The sequence below is a fragment of the Panthera tigris genome, chromosome C1 (assembly GCF_018350195.1).
Source record: "Panthera tigris isolate Pti1 chromosome C1, P.tigris_Pti1_mat1.1, whole genome shotgun sequence".
In the NCBI taxonomy this organism is placed as follows: Eukaryota; Metazoa; Chordata; class Mammalia; order Carnivora; family Felidae; genus Panthera; species Panthera tigris.
The window spans coordinates 174,429,168-174,451,844 of NC_056667.1; the positions used below are offsets into that span (position 1 = coordinate 174,429,168).

Here is a 22,677-nt window from a genome sequence, read left to right on the forward strand (position 1 = left end):
CATATTTATATATATAACATTAAATATAAATATATATAAGTATATATATATAATTATAAAACTTTTCCAGTTTGAACATGCATGTAAGGTTTTATAATCTAGATTTAAAATGTCTTTGAGAATCTGATCTTCCAATAGTTTATTATTTATATATTTGTTTTCACTCCCATTCCAAGATTATTAAGCTGCTCAAAATATTTTATTCTAATATATTTAGAGGTTTTTCTTTTCAAATGGAAATATGCAGTTCATTTGGGAAATTTCTTGGTATGAGGATTAGAAAAGGAAACATGCTTTAAAATTATAAATGTATATTGGGGTGCCTGGATGGCAATCATGATCCCAGGGTCATGACCCCAGGGTCAGCAGGTTGAGCCCTACGTTGTCCCCTGCACTGAATGCTGTGTAGCCTGCTTAAGATTCTCTCTCTCTCTACCTCTGTCACTTCTCCCCCACCTGAACTCTTTCTCTAAAATAAAAGAAAAATAAAATAAAATGATAAATGTCTATCAAGTGCCTGTAATATCTTTTACTAAATGAGAATTTAATTATATGTTAAATTCTAATATAGATACATAGATTCATTTCTGAATACTCTTCTTCCACTGTGGCCAGTAGCTTTTTTTCTATATTTTTCATCTAATTTTATCTAGTAGAGCCAGTGACCCATCTTTACTCATTTCTGTTTTGAGAGGGATTCCTCATCATTTTCTTGCATATTTTTTATTCCAATGAACTTTAGAATGATTTTGTCATGTTCCACGTTTTTAAGATTCTATAGGGATTTTGAGTGGGGTTGTAATTAATTTAGACATGAATTTAGGAAAAACAATTACATTTCTCAAATACTGAGCTTCTCTATGTCAGAATAAGTCACATTGATTCCCATTTTAATCTTATTTTACATATCTTAGTCAAATGTTATAGTTTTTCTAGTCAGGTTCAACAAATTTATCATCAGGTTTAGTTTTTAGTGTTATATGCTGTTATTGCCATTGGAGATCGAATCATTTATTTTTTTGTGTGTTTCCTATCCAGTAATACTAATAGAAACAGTAACAATAATACATAGTAATAATTATATATACTTCACACTAGTAAATCAAGTATTAATACTCTCTAAATGTACTTTTCCAATTACACAGTATATAATTTATCATCATTCAATGAATATATTTTGGACAAACACAAATACCAGGGAGTATGTTAGATCCTTATAAACAGCCCCTGCCCTTGTAACAATGAATAGAGAAGACTGACACTAACTGAATAATCATACAACTGCATAAAGCATTGTAGTTGTGCTACAAGGAAAAGTACAGAGTGCCAAGAGAATTTATAACAGGGACTTTATTTAACCAGGGTGATAGTGAAGGGTGAGGATGTATCTAAACAGAATCTAAAAGATGAGTACAAGTAAACTGAGCAGAAGGAATACATATCCAATTAGATTTTGACAGGCTGGGGAATCCGCCTTTCAGGAAATGGACATAAATCCATTGTGTGTGGAGCAGAGAGTAAGGTTGATAGTGGCAACATGAAGCTTCAAAAGTCAGGTGTCAGGTCATGGAAGAGTCTCAGAGTTTAAGGATTTTTATCTTTATCCTAAAAGTTTCTACTAAAGTTTTTTTAAGGGGTGTGTGTGTATGTGTGTGCATGCACGCATGCACGTTGGAAGGACGAGGGAGAATGAAGTGACATATTCAGATCAGTATTTCAAATTGACCATTTTGGCTCTTTGGGAAGAATGGATCAGAAAAACACAACAATAAATACCTGAAAACCTATTGGAAGGCTACTGAAGGAGCCCAGGTGAGAGATAATGATAATGTGGACTAGCATAGTGGCAGGGGACACAGAGAGAAGAATACGGTTTTAAGAAACATTAGGCTGACTTAAAAAAAAATACAAAAGCACCAGTTATTTTACTCAAAATGAGTTTATTTGGAAATAGCAGAGGAATTGCAATTCGGAACCAGCAAACTACTGTGAACCCATAAGCCATAGCAAGTCTGGAGTCTTGTTTTTATAGCTGAAGGGAGGAAGCTGGGAGGGACTGTTTCACTGAATTCTCATTGGTTGTGCTGTTGCTAGGCAAAGAGAAATTCTTCCTTCCACCTGCTGGGGTACATAAATTATGCTTCTTTCCTGCTGGGAAATTCAAGATATACTTCTTACAACAAGTGGTAGTTTGTAAGAGCTCTCCCTTCAGGGCTTCCCAACTCTGTTATAAATTAAGTTTCCTTTATTTTCACAAGGCAAAATTGAAAATACTTAGCAATGCCAGAATTCTGGCTTGGTGAGGGAGGGAGTTGACAAGAACAACTCCCAGGTTTCTAGCCTGACTAAATGGATGGATGGTGAGGCTATTGTCTGAGATAGGGAACACAGAATATAAAACCAGCTTTGAGATAGAAATATCAAGAATTTTTTTTAAGATGCTGAGCTACAAGTACTTCTGAACACTGAATGAAGATGGTGAGTTAAACATTTATGTACGCATTTCTCGAACTCCGAGGGATTTGTGCTGTGTATATGCATTTTGGAGCTACTGACACATGGTAATTAAAACTGTGGGCATAGATAATGGCCAGTGATGACAGAATATTGTGTGTGAAGGTAAAGAGACAAAGACTGATCCTTGGGGAATGCCAACAATTAAATTTGGATAAAATGATGCAAAATGGGAAGAAAAGCTGTTCTTGGGTAATCCAGCCATTTGATTAAAAAAAATCAGCTTATGGACATGCCTTGTGCTCCACAGGCTTTTGGTTGTCATGTGGTATCATTGCCTTGGTTTACCATTGTTGGAACTCTGCCCCCAAAATTACCTTTTAAGAGATTATTCTTAGTCTTTCCTGAAATCTTCATAATTTCAAAGAAAAAATGTTATTTTAAGATGCTCTTTTCCATGGTGGGATAGGGACTCTGAGGTAGTTCTAATCAGTGTTCTTTTTCTCCTCCAGTATTTTCTTGCATCTGCTTTCTGCCATATAACACCACTCTATTGAGAAGGAATTTTGACTATAATTTCTCTGAATCTCTTTTCAATTGGGAATAAATTATTCAACTTGGCCATAATTTAACACATTTTATGAGTTTGGGCCTTTTTCAGCATTCTTTATGCTTTCTTTGCTATTTTTTCTTTTTTTTTCATTTCTGTTAATTAGGCAAATTTTCACTTGTATTTTTAATAAATCAATATTAAATTAATGTCACCATCCTCCCTAGCTATAGATTAGTTCACTTTTGATCATGTAGAGTTTGAAATATCATTTAGAAAGGTAAAGAGGTCCATGAGTCTAGTGGGACCTATCGATCTAGAACTCAGACAAGTAATTTGAGGGCTTTTGGAATTGTCTGGGCAATCTTTTATTCCTGAGCTCCAAATAAGAGCTGGTATTTCTATAGCTAGAGATTATTTAGTGTTTTTGACTTAACAGAATCACCACATATTTCTGGTTTATCTATCTAAACTTGTACAACCTTTATAGGTTGGATTTGAAGGAAGTTTTAATACAAACAAAACTCACAAATGTCCTTGGTATATAAATACTCAAATGTAAGATGTAGAGCTCAAATAATAACCAACTTGGGGAAAAATAAAGTTGTGAAATAAATACTGAAAATAAAACTCTGAAAACATTTAGGCTAAATTCATATGTGTTATACTTTGAAACAGACATTTTATTATCACAGTTTATTCAACCATGAAAAACCAGTTGCATTTCTCTTTTTATCAATAATACTACCGAGATTTTTAAGGGCAAAGACAGTGATAATTAGTGTCGTGTTGCCTTTGTGGGTGATTTTAAAATTGATTTTCATTTCTAAGCCAGTATGTACACAATGGGAGGTATTTGTTGTTTTATCCTTTAAATAAATGGCAAGTAAAGAATACCACAACACTTTACTTTTCACTATTGGAAACAAAATGGATCTAATATGTTCAAAGGAATTTCACAAAACGAAAACATTGACATGACAAAAGCGTGCATTTAATTTGATGCTTTGCAGAGATACATGACTAAAGTTGCGTGCATGGCTTGTCCTTTGGGATGGTCCCAGCTGTTTATTTTTAAAGAAAAAATAAAAATGGAGCCAACAAATGCAATTAAGGGGGAAAAAAACCTTGAGACACAAGGGGACCTACATGTTCTGGTCTAAGAAACATGCAAGTATCACAAAACATTCCAGATACAGTATGACAGATGAACAATGAAAAGGCACTGGAACAATGCTCCTTCTTTCAGAAATGGGAAGTCTAACAGTTATTTTTTCACAAATGGTATTGGTGAAACCATCTTTATTTTTAAAAAAATTTATAAAAGGAATTTTAGCACCATCATTAGAGGAAAAATAATAATACATTTTAGCCCTGCCTATCTCCAGTCTTGGAATAATAACAGAAGCATAGCACCTTTTAGTATCTAAAATATAAACAAGAATAGTAAGTCCATCCCAGCTTCTAGAGATGAGGTAGCTCATGCTAAGAAATGTTGGGTCACTTTTCCTATGAGAGTTCAAAGGCCAAATGTTCTACTTCCAATCATCACATTTGATTAGAGTCAGCTCCACCACTTGAGTTTCTAAATCTTTTTCTTCATTATAGCCTTCAGGATGATGAGATTGTACATGTGGAAGACTCTCGACTTTGGGTCCTGGACATATGTTTAAAAGTTGTACATGTAAATTATTTTTCATTCAATGTCTTCTTAAACAAGAAAGTGCAAATGTATTCAATGGTATATTCATGGTAACTTCTATCTATATTGATAGACTGAGTCAAGAGGGAAAGGTACCTTTAAATTTGAATGAGAAAAAGTCTGAACTTACCACCCTTTACAAAAATTTCAGATCACTTTGTTTTCCAGAAATTCCAATGAATGTATAGTATTTAAAAATTCCATTTAATACAGTGAGAAATTGATGGGTTTTTTTTCAAGTTCTCTTTGAAGAGTCCCTACGGTAGTTACACAATCTCTAGACATGCATGTGGGTTTCAATCACAAGGGTAAACATTCTGATTTCATTTTTAATTGATAATTTGGGAATGAGAGGTCACAAAAGGGCACTACTTTGTATTTTTCAAACTACAGTCAAGTGAAACAAACATGTGTTGTGGTTTTACATACCCCACTCTTTAAGCTACCTGCCAGGAAGAAGAATTTTCTCATAAATACTAAGCAACTTTGTCATTACATTGAAATAAATTGAAGAAAACGGAGATTCATTTTATTCAATCAGTTTACTTTTTTAAAAGGTGGTCAATGTCATTGGTCGTCTTAAACCTAAACTGCTGTATTGAAAAATATTTTAAATCAATTAAAACTTGAGGATTGTAAGTAAAATAAATATTCTGAAGGATAAGGAGGCCAGGCACTTAAGACCATATATACAATGCTGATGCAGGATCAGCCATTACTTCAAGAGTCTCAGGATCAGCTTCAAACAGTCAAAATTCTTGTGAATGGTGGTGGTCATTGATGGCGGGGGTGGTGCTCATTGTCGATGTATCTTGGCTTGCTTTACACAAAACAAACTGGCCCAATTTCGATGCCAAATTCTTGGTCTGTGCTGCCAACATCCACAGGGGCAAGATCTATGATGGGCAAGCGTGCCACATTCTGTGTTCTATATTCAAAGATGGTCTTGCCCACATTTCCATTTCGTTTCTAGAATTAAATGGTGCAACAGGTTAATAGTATATACAAATTATTCCAAAGATGTTAGGCATACACTTCCAAGCCAAACTTGATAATGTGAAAGCAATTTCTTTTAGTGCACTACTTGAAATTAAGAGCACTGTTAATATCAAGCTGTACTGGCATAGCTGGAGGCATTTCTTACATACTTTAAATTGAGAAAATGCCTTTTGTTCTTTTGCAGCTTCCCGAATGGTCACTAACAACAAACTGTGAAAGCCTTTTTTGCTTTTCACAAATGAAATAATTCACCATGAAATATTTTCCTTTTTTATATCTATATATACAAATGGGGAGACATACAAATCAGTGAAAAATACAAGGAGTATCTCAGATTGATTATCTGTTTTAGAATCAAGGAATTTTAAGCATGTAACTGAGCTGAAATAAAGTGATTTGCAGGAGAACCAAAGTGCGTTTGCAGAAGAGCTGGGTTGAATCCCAAGGATCCAGTCCTTTGTTAATTATCGTATTAAAACTTCTACCATGCTTCATGTACTAATACACATTCACATTTATGCTAAAGAGTATAAGTGAAGCTATACTAAGCTTCACTAAGCTATACTATACTATTCACTATAGCTATACTAGCTATAAAAAGTATAAGTGAAGCTATTATGCATAATCATATACTGGGTAAAATTGCCCCCACTTCTGCCAATGCAGCATTTTTAACAAAATACATTTTTACTCAACCAGATCAATATATAGATTAAAAGTACTTACAGAGCAAGTATCTTGAAGAACTATGTATCTGAATCTAACATTTCCCTCTGCTTTGATTTCCAAGTCATTTGACCCTTTGAGAACCACAGCTTTCTTGAGGTTTTTGGCTTGATCATCCATGTATCCTACACTGTTTTTACAGATGTAAGTAATGTTCTGGGAAGCTTCTTTCGATAAAAGGCGCAAGAAGGTCATTTGAGTAATGGCTGCATTAGGTGACCGATGGTCTCCATAAACAAACTAGAGAAACAAAGAGTCTTTGTTATAGGAAACACTGAAAGGTTTTAATAAGTGCTCTGTGTGTGTGTGTGTGTGTGTGTGTGTGTGTGTGTGTGTCTACGTGTCTGTGTGCATGTGTGATTTCAGACATCAATTTTGAAGAGTATTACTTTTATTCTTTCATATAACAACATACTCTACCTATATATAAAAATATTTTAAAACTTCTATGAATACTCACAAGGGAGAACCTCTGTCTTTATTACCCCCCCAAAAAAGGTAATGAAATCAATGACAATTATAACTCACTAGAGAAAATATAAGTATTTTAGAAATCTGCTTCTGTTTAAAAAAATCTTGCATATTGCTTTTTAGCAGTTATACCTGAGCACTAGCTCAATCATGTATCAAAAATAACTCACTGTCCTTATTGCTAATTACAATAAGAATTGGAACTTAATTTTCTAAACCCACTGTTACATACTTACAGGAAATATGAATTACAAGCTTTCTATCAGCTAACAAAAACAGATAATCAAAAAAATTTGAAACATAAAGAACCTTCTTTTCTGCTCTTCTCTTTTAAGCTCTATTTTCAATGCTCCTATTTAAGCCTTTTACATAGTATACTGACTAAATTACATTTCAGTTGGGTGTATTTAAATGTTAAAATTTCCTACCCATTAAATAATTGTAGATTCTAGTATATCCTGTACACACCTATAATATCTCATTATGTTTACTAGTAACATGAATTCTGAGGAAAGGTCAGAAGCAGAGTTGAGAAGAAAGTTTCAGAGTTAGGCTGCCATAAAGAGATCCAGAATGAAATATTCTTATTATAATAGGAAATGGCAAGGCTGGTTGAGAATCTAAATACAGGACCATGAAAGAGACATAAAGGAAAAATATTAATAAATTCATATGCAGTTGACCATGAATAACATGGGTTTAAACTGCATGGGTCCACTTACACATAGAATTTTTTCAACATACACAGTACAGTGCTGTGAATGTATTTTCTCCTCCTCCTGAGTTACATTTTCTTTTCTCTAGCTTACTTTATTCTGAGAATAGAGTATATAATCCATATAACATACAAAATATGTGTTGATCAACTGTTTATGTTATTGGTAAGTCTTCCAGTCAACAGTAGGCAATTAGTTGTTAAGTTTTGGGGGACTCAGAAGTTGTATGCAGATTTCTGACTGCACAGATTTTTGACTGATTTTTGTCCCTAACCCCTGTGTTGTTCAAGGTTCAACTGTAATTACAAAGACACCTTAAGTTTAAATAATACTACAAACTTTACAAAGTGATTTAATTATTAAAAATACTATTACAGTGATTATCTAATATTTATTTATAGCTTATCATGTACCAGATATACACAGAGACTGCAATATATTATCACTTTCACTTTAAAATTGCAAAACTGGGGGCACCTGGGTGGCTCAGTCAGTTAAGTGGCTGACTTCAGCTCAGGTCATGATCTCACAGTTTATGAGTTTGAGCCCCAAGTTGGGCTCTGTGCTGACAGCTCAGAGCCTGGAGCCTGCTCTGGATTCTGTGTCTCCCTGTCTCTCCTCCGCTCCCCAGCTTGTGCTCTCTCTCTCTCTCTCTCTCTCTCTCTCTCTCTCTTTCTCTTTCAAAAATAAATAAACATATAAAAAAATAAAATAAAATAAAATAAAATGGCAAAACTGGGGCGCCTGGTGGCTCAGTAGGATGAGCAACCAAGTCTTAATTTCGGCTCAGGTTATGATCTTATGGTTCATAGGATCAAGCCCTGTGCTGCGCTGTGAGCATGGAGGGATTCTCTCTCTCTCTCTCTCTCTCTCTCTCTCTCTCCCCCTCCCCGTTCATCCTCTGTCTCTCTCACAAAATAAATAAATAAAACTTTTTTAAAAATGCCAGAACGAGGCTCCAAAAGGTTAAGTGACTTCCTGAGGTCACAATGTCAGCAAGAGATACAGGTACTTGTCACCAAGGTCTCCTGACACTAAGGATAATCCCTGTCTTTCAACTCTGGCAAGATCCCTTTAGATATACTCCACAATCAGTGTCACATGCATTAAAGGAACTAATATTAAAAATAGTTACTTTTCCACATTCCAAGCAAAATTTGTCATGCAAAATTTATGTTAATATAATTTATAGTAAAATTTGTTTATGCAATAATAAATGTGGTCAAAAATAATGGCATAATCCTAAATAAAGTACAATAAATAATGAAAAGCAAAGAATACAATTTTAAGTAAGCATATTAAATTACCTGAGATCCTCTATTCATATCAAGACCATACCAAACAGGCTTATGGTCAGAAGATTTGCTGGCCCACCAGGTTTTACGAGGCACACTGGATGGGTTTGCTGAAATACATGTTTCTCCTGTTTCCATGTTGCAGTAAACTTTGATTGCATCTTCAGCAGATCCCTGGTTAGGATCAATCCAGTACTCACCTATTTCCCAAAATAAAAATATTAGCCACATAAAGAGAATTTCAAGCATGATTATGAGTCTCTAGAAGAATTAACAGAGGGTTTGAAAATATGAATTCACTGATGAAGGACTTTTTTAAGAGGGAGTATCTCAGTTAAGAAAATACTCTGCAGTTAAGGAAAAAGTAACTGGTACACATTTGAGTCCTTTCTACACAGGAAGCACTGTTCTAAGGCACTTTGCCAAATCATGTGCTTAAGGCTCAACATATACATGGGAAGGAAATATCATAATCCTCATTTTATAAATGAGAAACCTCTACCAAAAAGAGATAATCCACCATAATTAAGTGGCTTTGCCAAAATGAATGTGTTCTCATGAAATTTATAAGGATAATATTTTAAAGCAAACTATAATTGGAATGTAATAAAATAACATTGTGAAAACTATGAATAAAATAAGTAAATGAGTTGAAATACAATTAGAATGCTATAAATTATCTCTGTAACTACATGAAAATGGATCAATAGAATATGTCCTCTTTTGTAATACTTATCATCTTATCTTATAATTTTTCATGTCACTGACTGTCCCCACCACTAAAGCATAAATTCTGTGATGTTTGCCATTTTGCCTTTTGTGTCTGTCTGTAAGTAGAGAGTCAATCAAATATTTTGGGATGCAGTCGAGAACACAATGGGAAACAATGGACTTTGCTCAAATGGGCACGTGTGTACTCACCGCTCTGCTTTGCAGAATGGCAAAGCTTTAAATCATCACAAGTCCGGGCTGGATGCTTTTTAGAGCCATCAGGGCTGCGCATAGTTTCAATCTGACTACTGAGTGACTTCAGGGTAGCATGGACCCCTGGGTCAGTTTTGTTTTTGTCATCAGGAGCCGCCTGATCTTCAGTAAACTCTGGAAGTGGATCTGGCATGCTCTCATCGTAGTGACCCATGATATCCCCAAGAGCAGCAGTAAGGTGGCCAGGGGGACCCGGGGGACCAGGTGGACCAGGCTCACCAGGAGGACCCTAATTTTTAAAAAACATCAGAAATACAGTTAATATATTTTTTTGGTTTTTGTTTTTCAGCTGGACACAATGACACTGATGGGACTTGGTGCATAGGGAGTTACACGGCTATACTGCAGTCTGATGGCACTGACCGATCTATGACCTCATGACCTTTTAATAAAACTAGATGGCTCTGGCCTGCCAACCTCTAACTTCCTAAGGATGAGAAATGATGTGTAACTTTTATCAGACAACATTATCTGCAAGTCAGCATCTGAGATCAATAAAAATCAAAGTGCAAAACATTTGCTCTTAAAGATACAATATATTTTGTGTTAAGAACGTATAGATATGTATATTCATTTCCACACTATTTGGGGCAAAGCACAACTAAAACGTTTTAAAAGAATTTATGGACACAAGCTGGAAAAGGAGATGTAAAAGAGTTGTGGGTGCTAGTTCTTTAAGACCTCACATCTCTATCAAGGACATACCCACAAGAAACACTCACAGAAGAATTCTCCCCGTCTTCCAATTACAGGGGAAAGTATAGAAAGTCGTTTTATGTGCATTAATTGGTGTGTAGATCAAAATTCTCTGTACTAAACAAAACTGGAGGAAGTTCTCCTTAGCTTTTTTATCAACAAAAGTAAACAGCTCTCTCTTTCTCTCTCTCTCTCTCTGTTTTTTTTTTTTTTTTTTGTGCCAAACAAGAACTATTGGAATAGTAGGGAGATAAGCACAAAAAGTTTCAGGGGCTTGGAAGTGGATCCTCGCCATCAATCCTTACTCCAATTTCCCAAGGAAGAGCTCAGTGACTTGAGAGAATCAGCTGACAACCGGAAGAGATGTGGCATCCATGTCTCCTGTGGGGAGCACAGTCCTGGCAGTCAGAGGGCTGGAGCTCTGAACTTGCCATGCCACTCATCAAGTGGCTCTAAGACAAGTTGCTTCACCCTTCAGTGCCAACCCTGCTTCATCCTCAACAGACTGTTAAACTGTTTTTTCTTTCTTTCTTTTTTTTTTCCCCAGTAAGGTCATATCATGATTCTATGCATTCCTTTCTGATAATGAGGGGAAGAGTTTTTTGGTTTTTTGTTGTTTGTTTGTTTGTTTGTTGTTTTTTCTATTAAGGACTGCTGACCCACAGAATAAAGTCAAACAAGAGCCACATAAGTCAGAGGTATTCCAAATCTGTAGCTGTTCTTCATGCACAGAGAAATAAATAGGAAATATTCCTCTTGACCATAGAAAAAATAAGGCTATTCCATTCATATAATAAATAATAAATATTTAATTTAATGATAATACCAGTAAAAGGGAGAGACAGGATAAGGAGGGAAAGGTAAATAAGACCAGAGAGGAAGAAACACCAGAGAGGGATGCAAAACTCGTATACATACATGCACACACATACACATGTGCATGGCAGATATATGAGGATGTTTCCCGAATTCCTGCTATTTCCCAACTTCATATTGTTGGAAATTTTTTCAAAAAAGTTTCAATTTAAATCCTTTCTAAATGTCATTTTCAATAGAGAAAAACTTTAATTTCATACTTTCCCCTTTCTAACATTTCCATGAATGACTATATTTATCAAATCTCACATTTAGCATATTGCCATTGAAAGCAAAGCAACATTTTCATAATTTTAATTATAATTGCTCTTTTCTCTCCTTGATGTCACATGAAGTCAAGTTACATTTGGTAGCTTGGACTCTAATTTTACATACTCTGAATAATCGGTATTAAAATATTTGAGTTACTTAGACAAGCTCTTGTGTGACTTTTAGGTTTGTTTTCAGAGTTCCTTAAATCTCTCGTCCATCATGCTGCACAGATGTTCCCTGGATAGAATCTAAGTGATGGGAACCAATAGCATCACCTGCATGCAAACCCCTGTGATTACCTCAGGTCCTGCTTCTCCGACACTGCCCCGCACACCAGGAGGCCCTATAGGCCCCAGTGGCCCAGGGTTTCCTTCTTTACCTGAAGGACCAACTGGGCCTGGAGGACCCTGCCAGAAACAAAGACTGTATTTTAGATTCTATGAAGAAAACGTTTACAATGACCATCTAATCAAAGAATTATTTTCCTTATGGAGTTGTCACAAAGGTTTCTCATGCATATTCCTAATGACTAGTCAATAGAGTTCTGGCTCTCTAATGTTCCCTGTTTCATCACACACGAACTCTCCATCATACAAGCTGCTCAAAGCATTCAGCTTTGGTTTTAACCAGCATTCAGTTAAAAACTTTAATGGACTGGTTATCTACTTTTTTTGGAAGAAGGCTGTTTCATCAAATCTCATATATTGGAAAGTTAATTAAAAACTTAATTAACTTAGGACTAAGAAAATGACAGAAGTTATAGGGATTGATATAAGTTAAATTTGTGTGTATCCCCCAGGATCTCATCACATCTCAGTGTTATGTATGATTTGTTTACACTGTATTTAGACATAGCAGAAATTCTTTCCAATGATTTTTAAAAATAATTATGTATCAATTGTCTTATGACATTAATTGGAGGCATATTGGAGGCCTATTGGAGGCAGGATTAACACTAATGTAGAATTTTTAAAAGCTTCAAATATTGCTTTCATTTTATGATTTGCTTCCAAATTAGGCTTATGCAAACTCATACTTTCTGGGAAAGTATCTCACTTACTTAAAGAAAAAAAAACATATCCAGCCTCAAAATCTGTTTCTACTTCATGGTAAGTCCTATTATATATTCTCAAAGAGTACAAATGTAATGGAAATTTCTATGAACACAGAGTAAGAAAATGAAGTAACAAATGAGTATATGCACACTAGGTACTTCATGGTTCCATGAAGTAATATGTCATATTTCAGAATATTTTTACACAAAGGTAATTGCTGAATGGTTTGTCTCATGTATTTGCTTCCAACTGCAGACAGCCTGGGCCTGACTCCCGCTTCAATGCCATGAAAATGATACTGAAGCCCAGGCATTTTGTTACCAACAGCATTATTATTTACATCAGCAACCTACTAGGTTTCGTTACTTACTCTAGGGCCAAATGGTCCAGGAATTCCAGCACTGCCTTGTTCACCATTTGGACCCTAAGTAGGAAAAAGTAAAAAATGTTGCCAAAATATTTACACCTACATTTTGCCATTCTCAGCTTTTAACAAAGTGCTCTCATTGACTTTAGCAGCATATGCTAATTTCTTAAAGTCTTCAATCTCTATGATGTATACATAAGTTGACGAATACTAAACTGTAGGAGTAAGGGAACATATATCCTGACATATATACATATTGGCAAATTATAATGGGCAACTGGGTAATTAAATATTCATCAAGATATGCTTCAAAATGAAAATAAGATACAAAAAGTCCAACCATTTTATAGACAAATAAATATTCATGTCAAGATACCTGTGTGTTTTCATATAGCAGGCAAATAATACTTCAAGGAATAACTTACGGGAGGTCCAGGAAGACCCTGAAGACCAGTGAAACCTCTGTGACCCTTCTGACCTCGGTCACCTCGGTCTCCATGATCACCTTTGTCACCTCGAGGTCCTTGAGGTCCCTAGAAATAGGGTCATGGAATGGATATTGCTTGTTAAGATTACAATTTACTACGATTTTAATTTTTACAATTGTATTTAGTACAATCTTGCAGTAGTCCCCCCTTATCTATGGGGGATAAGTTCTATGATCCACAGTGGATACCTGAGCACTATATATACTATATTTGTTCCTATACATACATACCTATGATAAAATTTAATTTATAAATTAGGCACGAATTAAGAGATTAACGGTAACTAATAATAAAATAGAACAATTACAATATACTATAATAACAGTTATATGAATGTGGTCTTTCTGTCTCAAGATATCTTATTGTACTATATTCGCTGTTCTTCCTGTGATAATGTGAGATGATAAAATGCCTATGTGATGAGATGAGCCAGGTGAATGATGTAGGCATTGTGACGTAGTGTTAGGCTGCTATTGACCTTCCGATAATATGTTAGGAGGATTAATTGCTTCCTGACTGCAGTTAACTATGGGTAACTGAAAACCCACAGAGCAAAATAGGGGAGGAGGGACTACTGTATGAACTAACATAGTTACTTATAGAATTAGACCTAGAAGTTTTTGTCCTTTTTTCTCAAAAAATGAAGGTGATCACTAAAAACATAAGATATATAATACTGCTTTCCTAATGATTCAGTTTTTTCAATGTTTATCCTACATTACACTAAAATGATGTATTTAAAAAAAATTTAATGTTTATTTTACTTTTTAGGGAGAGAGAGACAGAGTGCCAGAGAGGGAGGGGCAGCAAGAGAGGGAGACACAGAATCCAAAGCAGGCTCCAGGCTCTGAGCCGTCAGCACAGAGCCTGACACGGGGCTCGAACCCACAAGCCATGAGATCATGACTTGAGCCGAAGTCAGACGCTTAACCGACTGAGCCACCTAGGCATCCCATAAAAATGATGTATTTTTAAATTTGAGCTAACCTATCTGAAACATTTTCCAAATACTGTATTTCATATATTATGCTGATATCATTATGTAAAAATATTGCCACCATACATAGATTCTTTTATCAATGTTTATTTATTTTTAAAAGACAGAAAGAGACAGAGCATGAGCAGGGGAGGGGCAGAGAGAGAGAGAGGGAGACACAGAATCCGAAGAAAGCTCCAGGCTCTAAGCCGTCAGCACAGAGCCTGAAGCGGGGCTCAAACTCATGCACAGTGAGATCATGACCTGAGCCGAAGTCGGACACTTAACTGACTGAGCCACCCAGGCGCCCCCGTAGATTCTTTTAAATTAAAACATGAGCTCTTATTCACTTATACTACCTCTAAGAAAGGAATGTTTATTAAATTTGCACATGTAGATACATTAACTGGATATGACAGCTGGGACTATATTAAGAAATTGGCCATATTTGAAAGTTGCTAAGAGAGTAGATCTTAAACATTCTCACCACAACAAAATAAAATTTGCAGCTATGTGAGGTGACAAGTCCTCGTTAAACTTACTGTGGTATTGTAGTGATCATTTCACAATGTATACCTACATCAGATCATTGCGCTATGCACTTTAATAATGCCAATTATATCTCAAACTTGGGGGAAAATACAAAATTGGCAGTCTTGTTCAAACAAGTGTCAGAAGAATATTATCATTAAGCCACTCTCCTCTAAAGAAAATACAGTGAAATACTTGTTATCCTTATATCTGCAATATCTGTACCCAAATCTATCAATCCCAATCCTGAGAAACTAAAGAAAAAGCAATAATAAGCATCTTATTGTGGGATAAAAGCTGTGCCTAGAGAAGAGGTGGGAATGAACAGATCAGTCTGATCAGTCTTGGGCCGCCCTTTTATTTGGTTGTTTTTGTTTGTTTGTTTGTTTGTTTGTTTGTTTTTTTAAGTCTTAGGAAATAGAAGCAGCTCCAGGGGTCCAGTGGTTCATGGTAAATGGCCAAGAAGCATAGGGTCACGTACTATATAGCAACAGCTTCTGCTCTCTTTAGTTTTCCTAAAGACCATTCAAACTGTCAGTCTGACTTCAGAGAATGAAAAATATCATCAAATAGACTGGCTCTCAGGTTAATTTTTCTCTGAATATTTCTTGTTCTTATTTTTTTTTGGTTCTCTCCCCCCCCCCTTTTTAAATTTGTACATCCTAATTGTCAAACAGTATGTGAATCTTCTTATAATAAAATTAGTTCTCAGTTACTTTTACATATTCTATATAACAATACAAATTTAAATACTAAAATCAGCCTGAATGCTTTCATGTTAGAGAGGTTCTTTTATTTTGGGAATGCCCTAAAATTTTTAAAATGAAAATAAACTAAACCAGAAAATACATACTTAAATTATTAGCTAAAATTCATTTAATCATGAAAAATAAATCATGTTGTTTTTGTAACTAGTTAGAAAATCGTTCACTTGACATGCTATGTAACTATGAAATTTCCAGTCAGGCTCAAATCAAAGCTGAGAAATATGAGTTAATAACAGATCATGAATTTAGTCTATAATTTTTCTTCATCGATATAGAGATTAATTCATATAATGAGTGTCAAAGGAACATGGCCTATTAGACTGCCCATCAGACATGATTCATTCATTGTAAAACATTTATATAATAATCATTAACCTGGAGGTAACTGCAAATAGCAAAAAGATCAGAACATGGGCAGGGTAGTCTAGCTGAAATTAAAACATATTTGGCTAGCACATTTCAAGTTTACAAAGAGATTTCAAACCCATTTTCTATGTGATTCTCAGAAAATCTCTGAGAAAAGGGCACTATTATTCCTATTATTTTGGGAGAAAACTGTGACTCTAAAAGTCTTCATTGATCTCTGAAAGAATTAACAGTGAAACTCAGAGGACATGTGTTTGAATTATAGAAACAAATACAAATTCCTGAGTATTAAATTAATATTTTTGTCCAAAGTTTGAAGAACTCGTTGATTTTCATTGATGAATCTTAAATTGTGCTTCTTCGGCAGTGTATTTTGTGTGAGATGACTTTTATTTTTAAAGAAAAACAGAGAACTTACAAGTAAACCACGTTTTCCAGTTCGACCAGGTGGTCCTATAGGACCCCGAGAACCCTAGAAGAAATTTTCACAAAAATTGGTATGTAAAAAAATATGCATATACTATATAGATATAGGATTCACAAATATGTAAATTGTATATCTATGTGTATACTCTTATGGCTAATTGATTAAAATCAAGCTAATGTCCTTAGGTATACAATGACACTTACTTAGTCCATTTATTAATTGACTTCACTAAATGAAGATCACCTTAGTCGACTATGGTAGGACATTACTTGCTTAAATTTAACACAATGCATACTTACTACATTTCCTATACATCACAACATTTTTAGATGTTGAAACTCAAAACATCAGGATTTTTGAATATCTATTAGAAACCAAATGTTTTCCATTAAGATTTAAAAAATTAAATCATAATTGGCTGTCATTCTTTGTATAGAGTGCTTAATCAAGTGCACGTGTATGATTGTATGCAGGCATACCTGTCGCTCACAATATGGCCTCCTGATATTTATAACTGTCAGTATGAAATTGACTCTCCTTACCGGATCTCCTCTTTGTCCTGCATCTCCTGGAGCACCGACAGGACCAGGAGTTCCAGGGGCACCCTGAGAGCCTGGCAGACCTGCAGGCCCAGGGTCTCCACGATCACCCTGATGAGAAGATCCATGGCATTATTCTTTCGATATTTATTCTAAAATAATGGCATTCTATATGCTCATGCTATTCATGAAAATAAAATATATACCTCTTTTAAAACTCATTTTTATTATCCAACTTATACTTTACTTAAATATTTTACTTACATTGACTTGTTAACCCCAATTTCAGATGTCCTCCCCCTCCTCACTCTCACCCTACTCCTCCTATAGTCAGGATTGCTGGAGCATAGCAGCGTCAGCTCCCGAATTTACGTGTTTCTTACACCAGCAGTCTTCAAGTGTATCCATTAACTTGGGGTAAACAGAGACTTTCCAGAGTGTGAAAGCTGAGAAAATTTTAAGGAAACCACTTTCTAGATTTTCATCTCCATAAGTGATATCTCAGAAAACTGATCTGAAGCATCCTTCCCTACTTCCTCTTTAATAATCACTCCTCTCCCATTTTATGAAAGAAAAAACAGACATTAATATCTGTCTGCAATCTTTTTATGATGCAATGCCCCCAAGGAATAAACACCTCAGGGCACAAAACTAAAGATTTTTCCAGAATTCATAGTTCTCTTGAGAATAAAGCAGAGATATTTGGAAAGAAAGAGGATGTTGCTTATTTTATCCAGGTGACCCAACTATGACAAGGCTCCAAATCTTATTGTCTCCTTAAGAAAGTCAGAGATGAGATTATTATTATTATATAAACAATGTTATATCATAATTATTTGACTTGAAAAATGGAGTCAGACCTATTTTGCTGACAGAAATTAAGTCTTATTGGACTGATTAGTTTGGCAACCAGGATAAACCTTGGCCATTAGGTTAGAGAATGGACATATAATACATTGAATAAGCTAAATCGGCAAATACAAGATTTTGAAAAAAATATACTGAAAGCACATACACATTTAGAATTTACTAGGAATTACTCCTTTTGCAACTATTTAAATTTAGAATTAAAATAAAATGTGATGACAACTTAAATTGTGCATAGGGTTTCACAGACTATCGAAATTAAACCAGGGAATGCATCAGAAAAATCTTTGAAGATTATTGCACTGCATAATGTATACTGACCAAGGGAAAAACCCAGGTGCCAAGAGAATTTGCATTCCCTGGCTTTATGGTAGATGAGGGGAGGGGCTTACTCCAAGAGTCCTCAAAGCTCCATACTCTAAACATGTTATTTAAAGCACAAATGTCCAGTGGAATAGGCATCGATCATATTTAAAGCATTTGAAAACTGACGTTCCAAAGATTTGTTCAAGACCTCATTGCCAGTAACTTAAGGAATTAAGATTCTACTTGAGATCTGTCTGACTGCAGAGCCCATTCTGCTACATGATTAGCTCTCAGAATGAAAAGAGCCGTTGTGTCATAATAGACATTAGAGGAGGGATTGGAACTTCAAATAAAGTTGGTGATATTTTCAGTTCAGCAGTCATGGGATTTCAAATACATCATGAGATATATAAATATTTAGGTAGCCACATGGTTTATTTCCTCATGGGGCATTCACTTTAGGAGATGAGTAGAGAAATTTAGATGTCACACAACTCTATTTCTGCTTCCATACTTTTGTGAATGAGTTTGCAATTTAGACTACTTTATCTGTATCCTCATCCAGAACCTTCATGTTGCACCAACTATGAAAGCAATTTGCTTTCCCATAGTTAATAAGAAATGCCATCTCACTTTGCTGCATATTCAAATCTCATTTCATGTACAAGATCTATCTAAATTATGACATTAAAAAAAGTAGCTACTATCAGAAAAATCAGGGCTGCCCCGAAGCTATGAAAGAAAAGGCAGATTTTACTCTTTAGTATTACAAAAATTTTAAAAATACATGACTGCAGATTTTCTAATTAGTGAAAATGCCCTTACACGTTCTCCAACAGCACCATCCCGTCCCGGAGTGCCATCATTACCAGCTGGACCCTATAAAGAATCATATTTGAAAAATGAGTTAACTGAGTAATGCAAAAAAAAAAAAAATAATAATAACCCACCTAATTCCAATTGCCAGAAAAATTACAGCATGTTTTCCACTTCTCTTCTATAAACTATAAATTAGCACTTATGGAAATTTTAGTCAAAGAAAGTCTTCTGACATCTTTTCTATTACTTGGAATTGCTTGTAAAATTATTAACACATTCTTACTTTTTTGGGCCAACTTTAATACAGTTTTATTGAAGACATTGCATTTTCCACTTACAATACAGTGCTTATAAAGTGTAATGTTATGACCTTCCCTGTGCACATATTCCATATTGAAGCATGAAGAATGCCCAGTTATTTACCATGGCAGCTGAACTTTAAAACTACCATGGAATTTGCTACAAATTTGGGTCCTTCAGTGTCTTGTGTGGAACAATACTTAATCTGTGCTCAGGTTGGCTTAATGATCTTCTTCAATAGTGGGGCTAGAGGGGGGAGTGCCAGATGGAGGGAGGAACTCTACCAGCAGGAACCACCCACCCCCTCCAGACACTCCTGGAATGCCTCCTGCACTTAATCTAAATTCTTGATTTCTATTTTTTATTTTAAAACAGGGCAAGGGGGATCCTCAAATCCTTTGAAATACATAGGCAACAATTACATTCTTGCCATTTTATGTTTTGTCTGTATTACCAGTGAATGGTTTTCCTTACTTTCATATCTTAAGTTTATCCAAACAATACCCTTAGTTTTAAAATAAAACAACTATGTTTAGACATTAAATAACTTGGTGAAATATATGTTCTTTATTATTTTTTTTCAGAACTCTGTTTTTATCATTTGACCAAAAACTGCTCTGAAAGGCATTGACTTTTTCAAGACAGTGAGACACTGTCCAGGAATGGACTCATTAAAGCACTGTACAGAGGGGATTCCAACCTATAACTTCTCAAATCACCTTTCAAAAATTGATTTCCTCTCAAATGACACTTAGGGATCAGGACATGCATCATGTTACTTTAGAATGATAATTAAATAAAATTATCTTACTTCTCTGTTTTTGCAAGCTGCAATAGTTATATTAATCCTATCACCACAGAACTTGGCAATTTTGACAAATACGCCATTATAGAATGGAATAACAAGGAAAAAGATTAATGGACATGTCCTTTCCCCTTCAAAATAATTTGGCAACAGCCTAAATCAACTAAAATACTTGGCTCTAGACTAGATGAAGGGTCAGTGCAAAGTACCAGTCTTATTACCTTCTGTTTTGGTCATCATTTAGTCTACTTTCCTGGGAAATAAAGGACATCAAATAACAACACTAAGAAACTTCCTTCACATCACATGTGCAATCAATTTCTAAATTTCTAAAATGATTTCTAAAACAAACAAACAAACACACAAAAAACTGTCCCCATGACACCCAGATAAGGAGAGGAGAGTTATTTTCATTGCAGCACTCACTTCCGGTCCAGGTTCCCCTACGGGGCCATTTGAGCCTGGGGGTCCCACAGGTCCAGGTGGACCTTTATCTCCGGGTGCACCAGTAGGTCCTACTTTTCCTGGTGTGCCCTGAAATCAAAGTATAAACATGTCAATGGCTTCTGAATAAATGTAAAAATGCCAGTTCACAAAAAGGCTGTGTTTTTTTTCAAATGGCACTTCAGTCCCTCCTTCTCCACAATGATTGTCCATTATCCCACAACATCCACGTCATTGTAGTACCTCCTTAGAGGCATGCTCGCTTATTATCACAGTCATTCTGACATATCCCAGTGACTAAAAAGCATCCTTTGCCATCAGTTCAGGTGTGTGGTTTGGATTCAAATGTGTTATATAGTCAGTTCTGGCTGCTCTAAAGGAATCTGCATTGCTGGTGAGACATGCTCATCCACATTCACTTCCACTTTGTTTACTCACTTTATTTCTGTATCCTGGCACTTTGATCTCACTATGGGGAGATTTTACTTCTGGGTTTGGCTCACTTCTTCTTCTTCTTTTTTTTTTTTTTTTTTTTGAGGGAGAGAGAGAGGGGGAACGAGCTGTGGAGGGGCATAGGGAGAGGGAGAGAGAGAATCTTAAGCAGGCTCCATGCACAGCATACAGCCTGACTCTGGGCTTGATCTCACAACCTGAGATCATGATCTGAGCCATAATCAAAAGTCAGACAACTTTTTTCTTTTTTCTTTTCTTTTTTCTTTCTTTCTTTCTTTCTTTTTTTTTTTTTTTTTTTTTGAGAGAGAGAGAGAGCACATATGTGCATGAGTAGGGTGGCGGGCAGAGAGAGAGAGAGAGAGAGAGAGAGAGAGACAGAATCCCAAGCAGGCTCCATACTGTCAGCTCAGAGCCCAACACAGACTTGATCTCACCAACTGTGAGATCATGACCTGAGCCGAAATCAAGAGTCAGAAGCTTAACCAACTAAGCCACCCAGGCGCCCCTCCTTGGCTTACTTCTGAAACAATAAAATATCCCCTAACTCCTGGTTTGCTGGATTCAGACCTCTATCCACATTCCCCCAGTTCCAAGGTCCCAGCAGTACATCTCCCTGTCTACATTCCATATAAAAACATTATTTCTTTTCCACAAGCATGTAAACTTTCAGCAGTAAAATTTAATTTCTTCAAAGCTAACAGTGAGTCAAACTTCTATCCACATCCCAGGGAATATGAAGTTCTTAGCACCCTCCAGGGAAAAGGAGATTACTTTCAGAGTCCATCTTTATAGCTCACCCCACTTTCACCTCCAATATTACTTTAGCTTAACTACTCTTCCCTTTGATGATTTATGAAAACTTACCCTCTGAACTGTGAAGTATGAATGTTTTTGTCAGGCATGTTTATTTAAAAAGCAGCTACCTACTCACCAGAGGAGATTATCCCCCTTCTTTAGCTCCGTGGATATTTTTAATCTTTGAAGAAAGCTTTAGAGTCATCAAAAATCCAGATCCTTATTTGTCTACTTCTCTAGTCCCAGGGTTAAATAAATATATTTTTCAAAATTGTTGTAAGGTACTTAAGTAAAGAATTTGACATTCAAAGTCAAAGGTTTTTAAGATAGTCAGAATTTGTGTCTAAAAAAGACTTTAAATCTACTAAGCACACACTCACAATGATAAATTCTCTCTTCACAAATTATATAATCAGATAAAATATCGACCAACACGACCACTCACCGCTGGGCCTGGCAGGCCGGGCATGCCTCGCTCTCCACGCTGCCCTGGCATTCCGACAATTCCTCTTTGCCCAGTAGTTCCGGCTGGACCAGGGGGACCATCCGGACCCTAATTGTGAGGATAAACTATAATTAGAAATTCTCTGGGACTTCATAATAGATCACGGCTTTATAAATTTTTCAGTAGAAGAAAAAAATTCTCTGTTT

General features: G+C 35.6%; 1 protein-coding gene across 10 annotated transcripts in view; it reads right to left on the reverse strand.

Moving 5' to 3' along the window:
* Positions 1–3,976: 3,976 nt before the first annotated feature.
* COL5A2 (collagen type V alpha 2 chain) overlaps positions 3,977–22,677 on the reverse strand; it is a 381,687-nt gene continuing 362,986 nt past the window's right edge. For all 10 annotated transcript variants that reach the window (XM_042994889.1, XM_042994886.1, XM_042994887.1 and 7 more), the window contains 12 exons: positions 22,472–22,579; positions 20,761–20,868; positions 19,236–19,289; positions 17,241–17,348; positions 16,690–16,743; positions 13,569–13,676; positions 13,147–13,200; positions 12,021–12,128; positions 9,835–10,126; positions 8,926–9,113; positions 6,432–6,671; positions 3,977–5,675 (listed from right to left, as the gene is read on the reverse strand). In XM_042994889.1, coding sequence (XP_042850823.1) covers positions 5,529–5,675; positions 6,432–6,671; positions 8,926–9,113; positions 9,835–10,126; positions 12,021–12,128; positions 13,147–13,200; positions 13,569–13,676; positions 16,690–16,743; positions 17,241–17,348; positions 19,236–19,289; positions 20,761–20,868; positions 22,472–22,579 — 1,569 coding nt within the window. In that variant the 3' untranslated portion in view covers positions 3,977–5,528. The remainder of the gene's footprint in view (positions 5,676–6,431; positions 6,672–8,925; positions 9,114–9,834; positions 10,127–12,020; positions 12,129–13,146; positions 13,201–13,568; positions 13,677–16,689; positions 16,744–17,240; positions 17,349–19,235; positions 19,290–20,760; positions 20,869–22,471; positions 22,580–22,677) is intronic.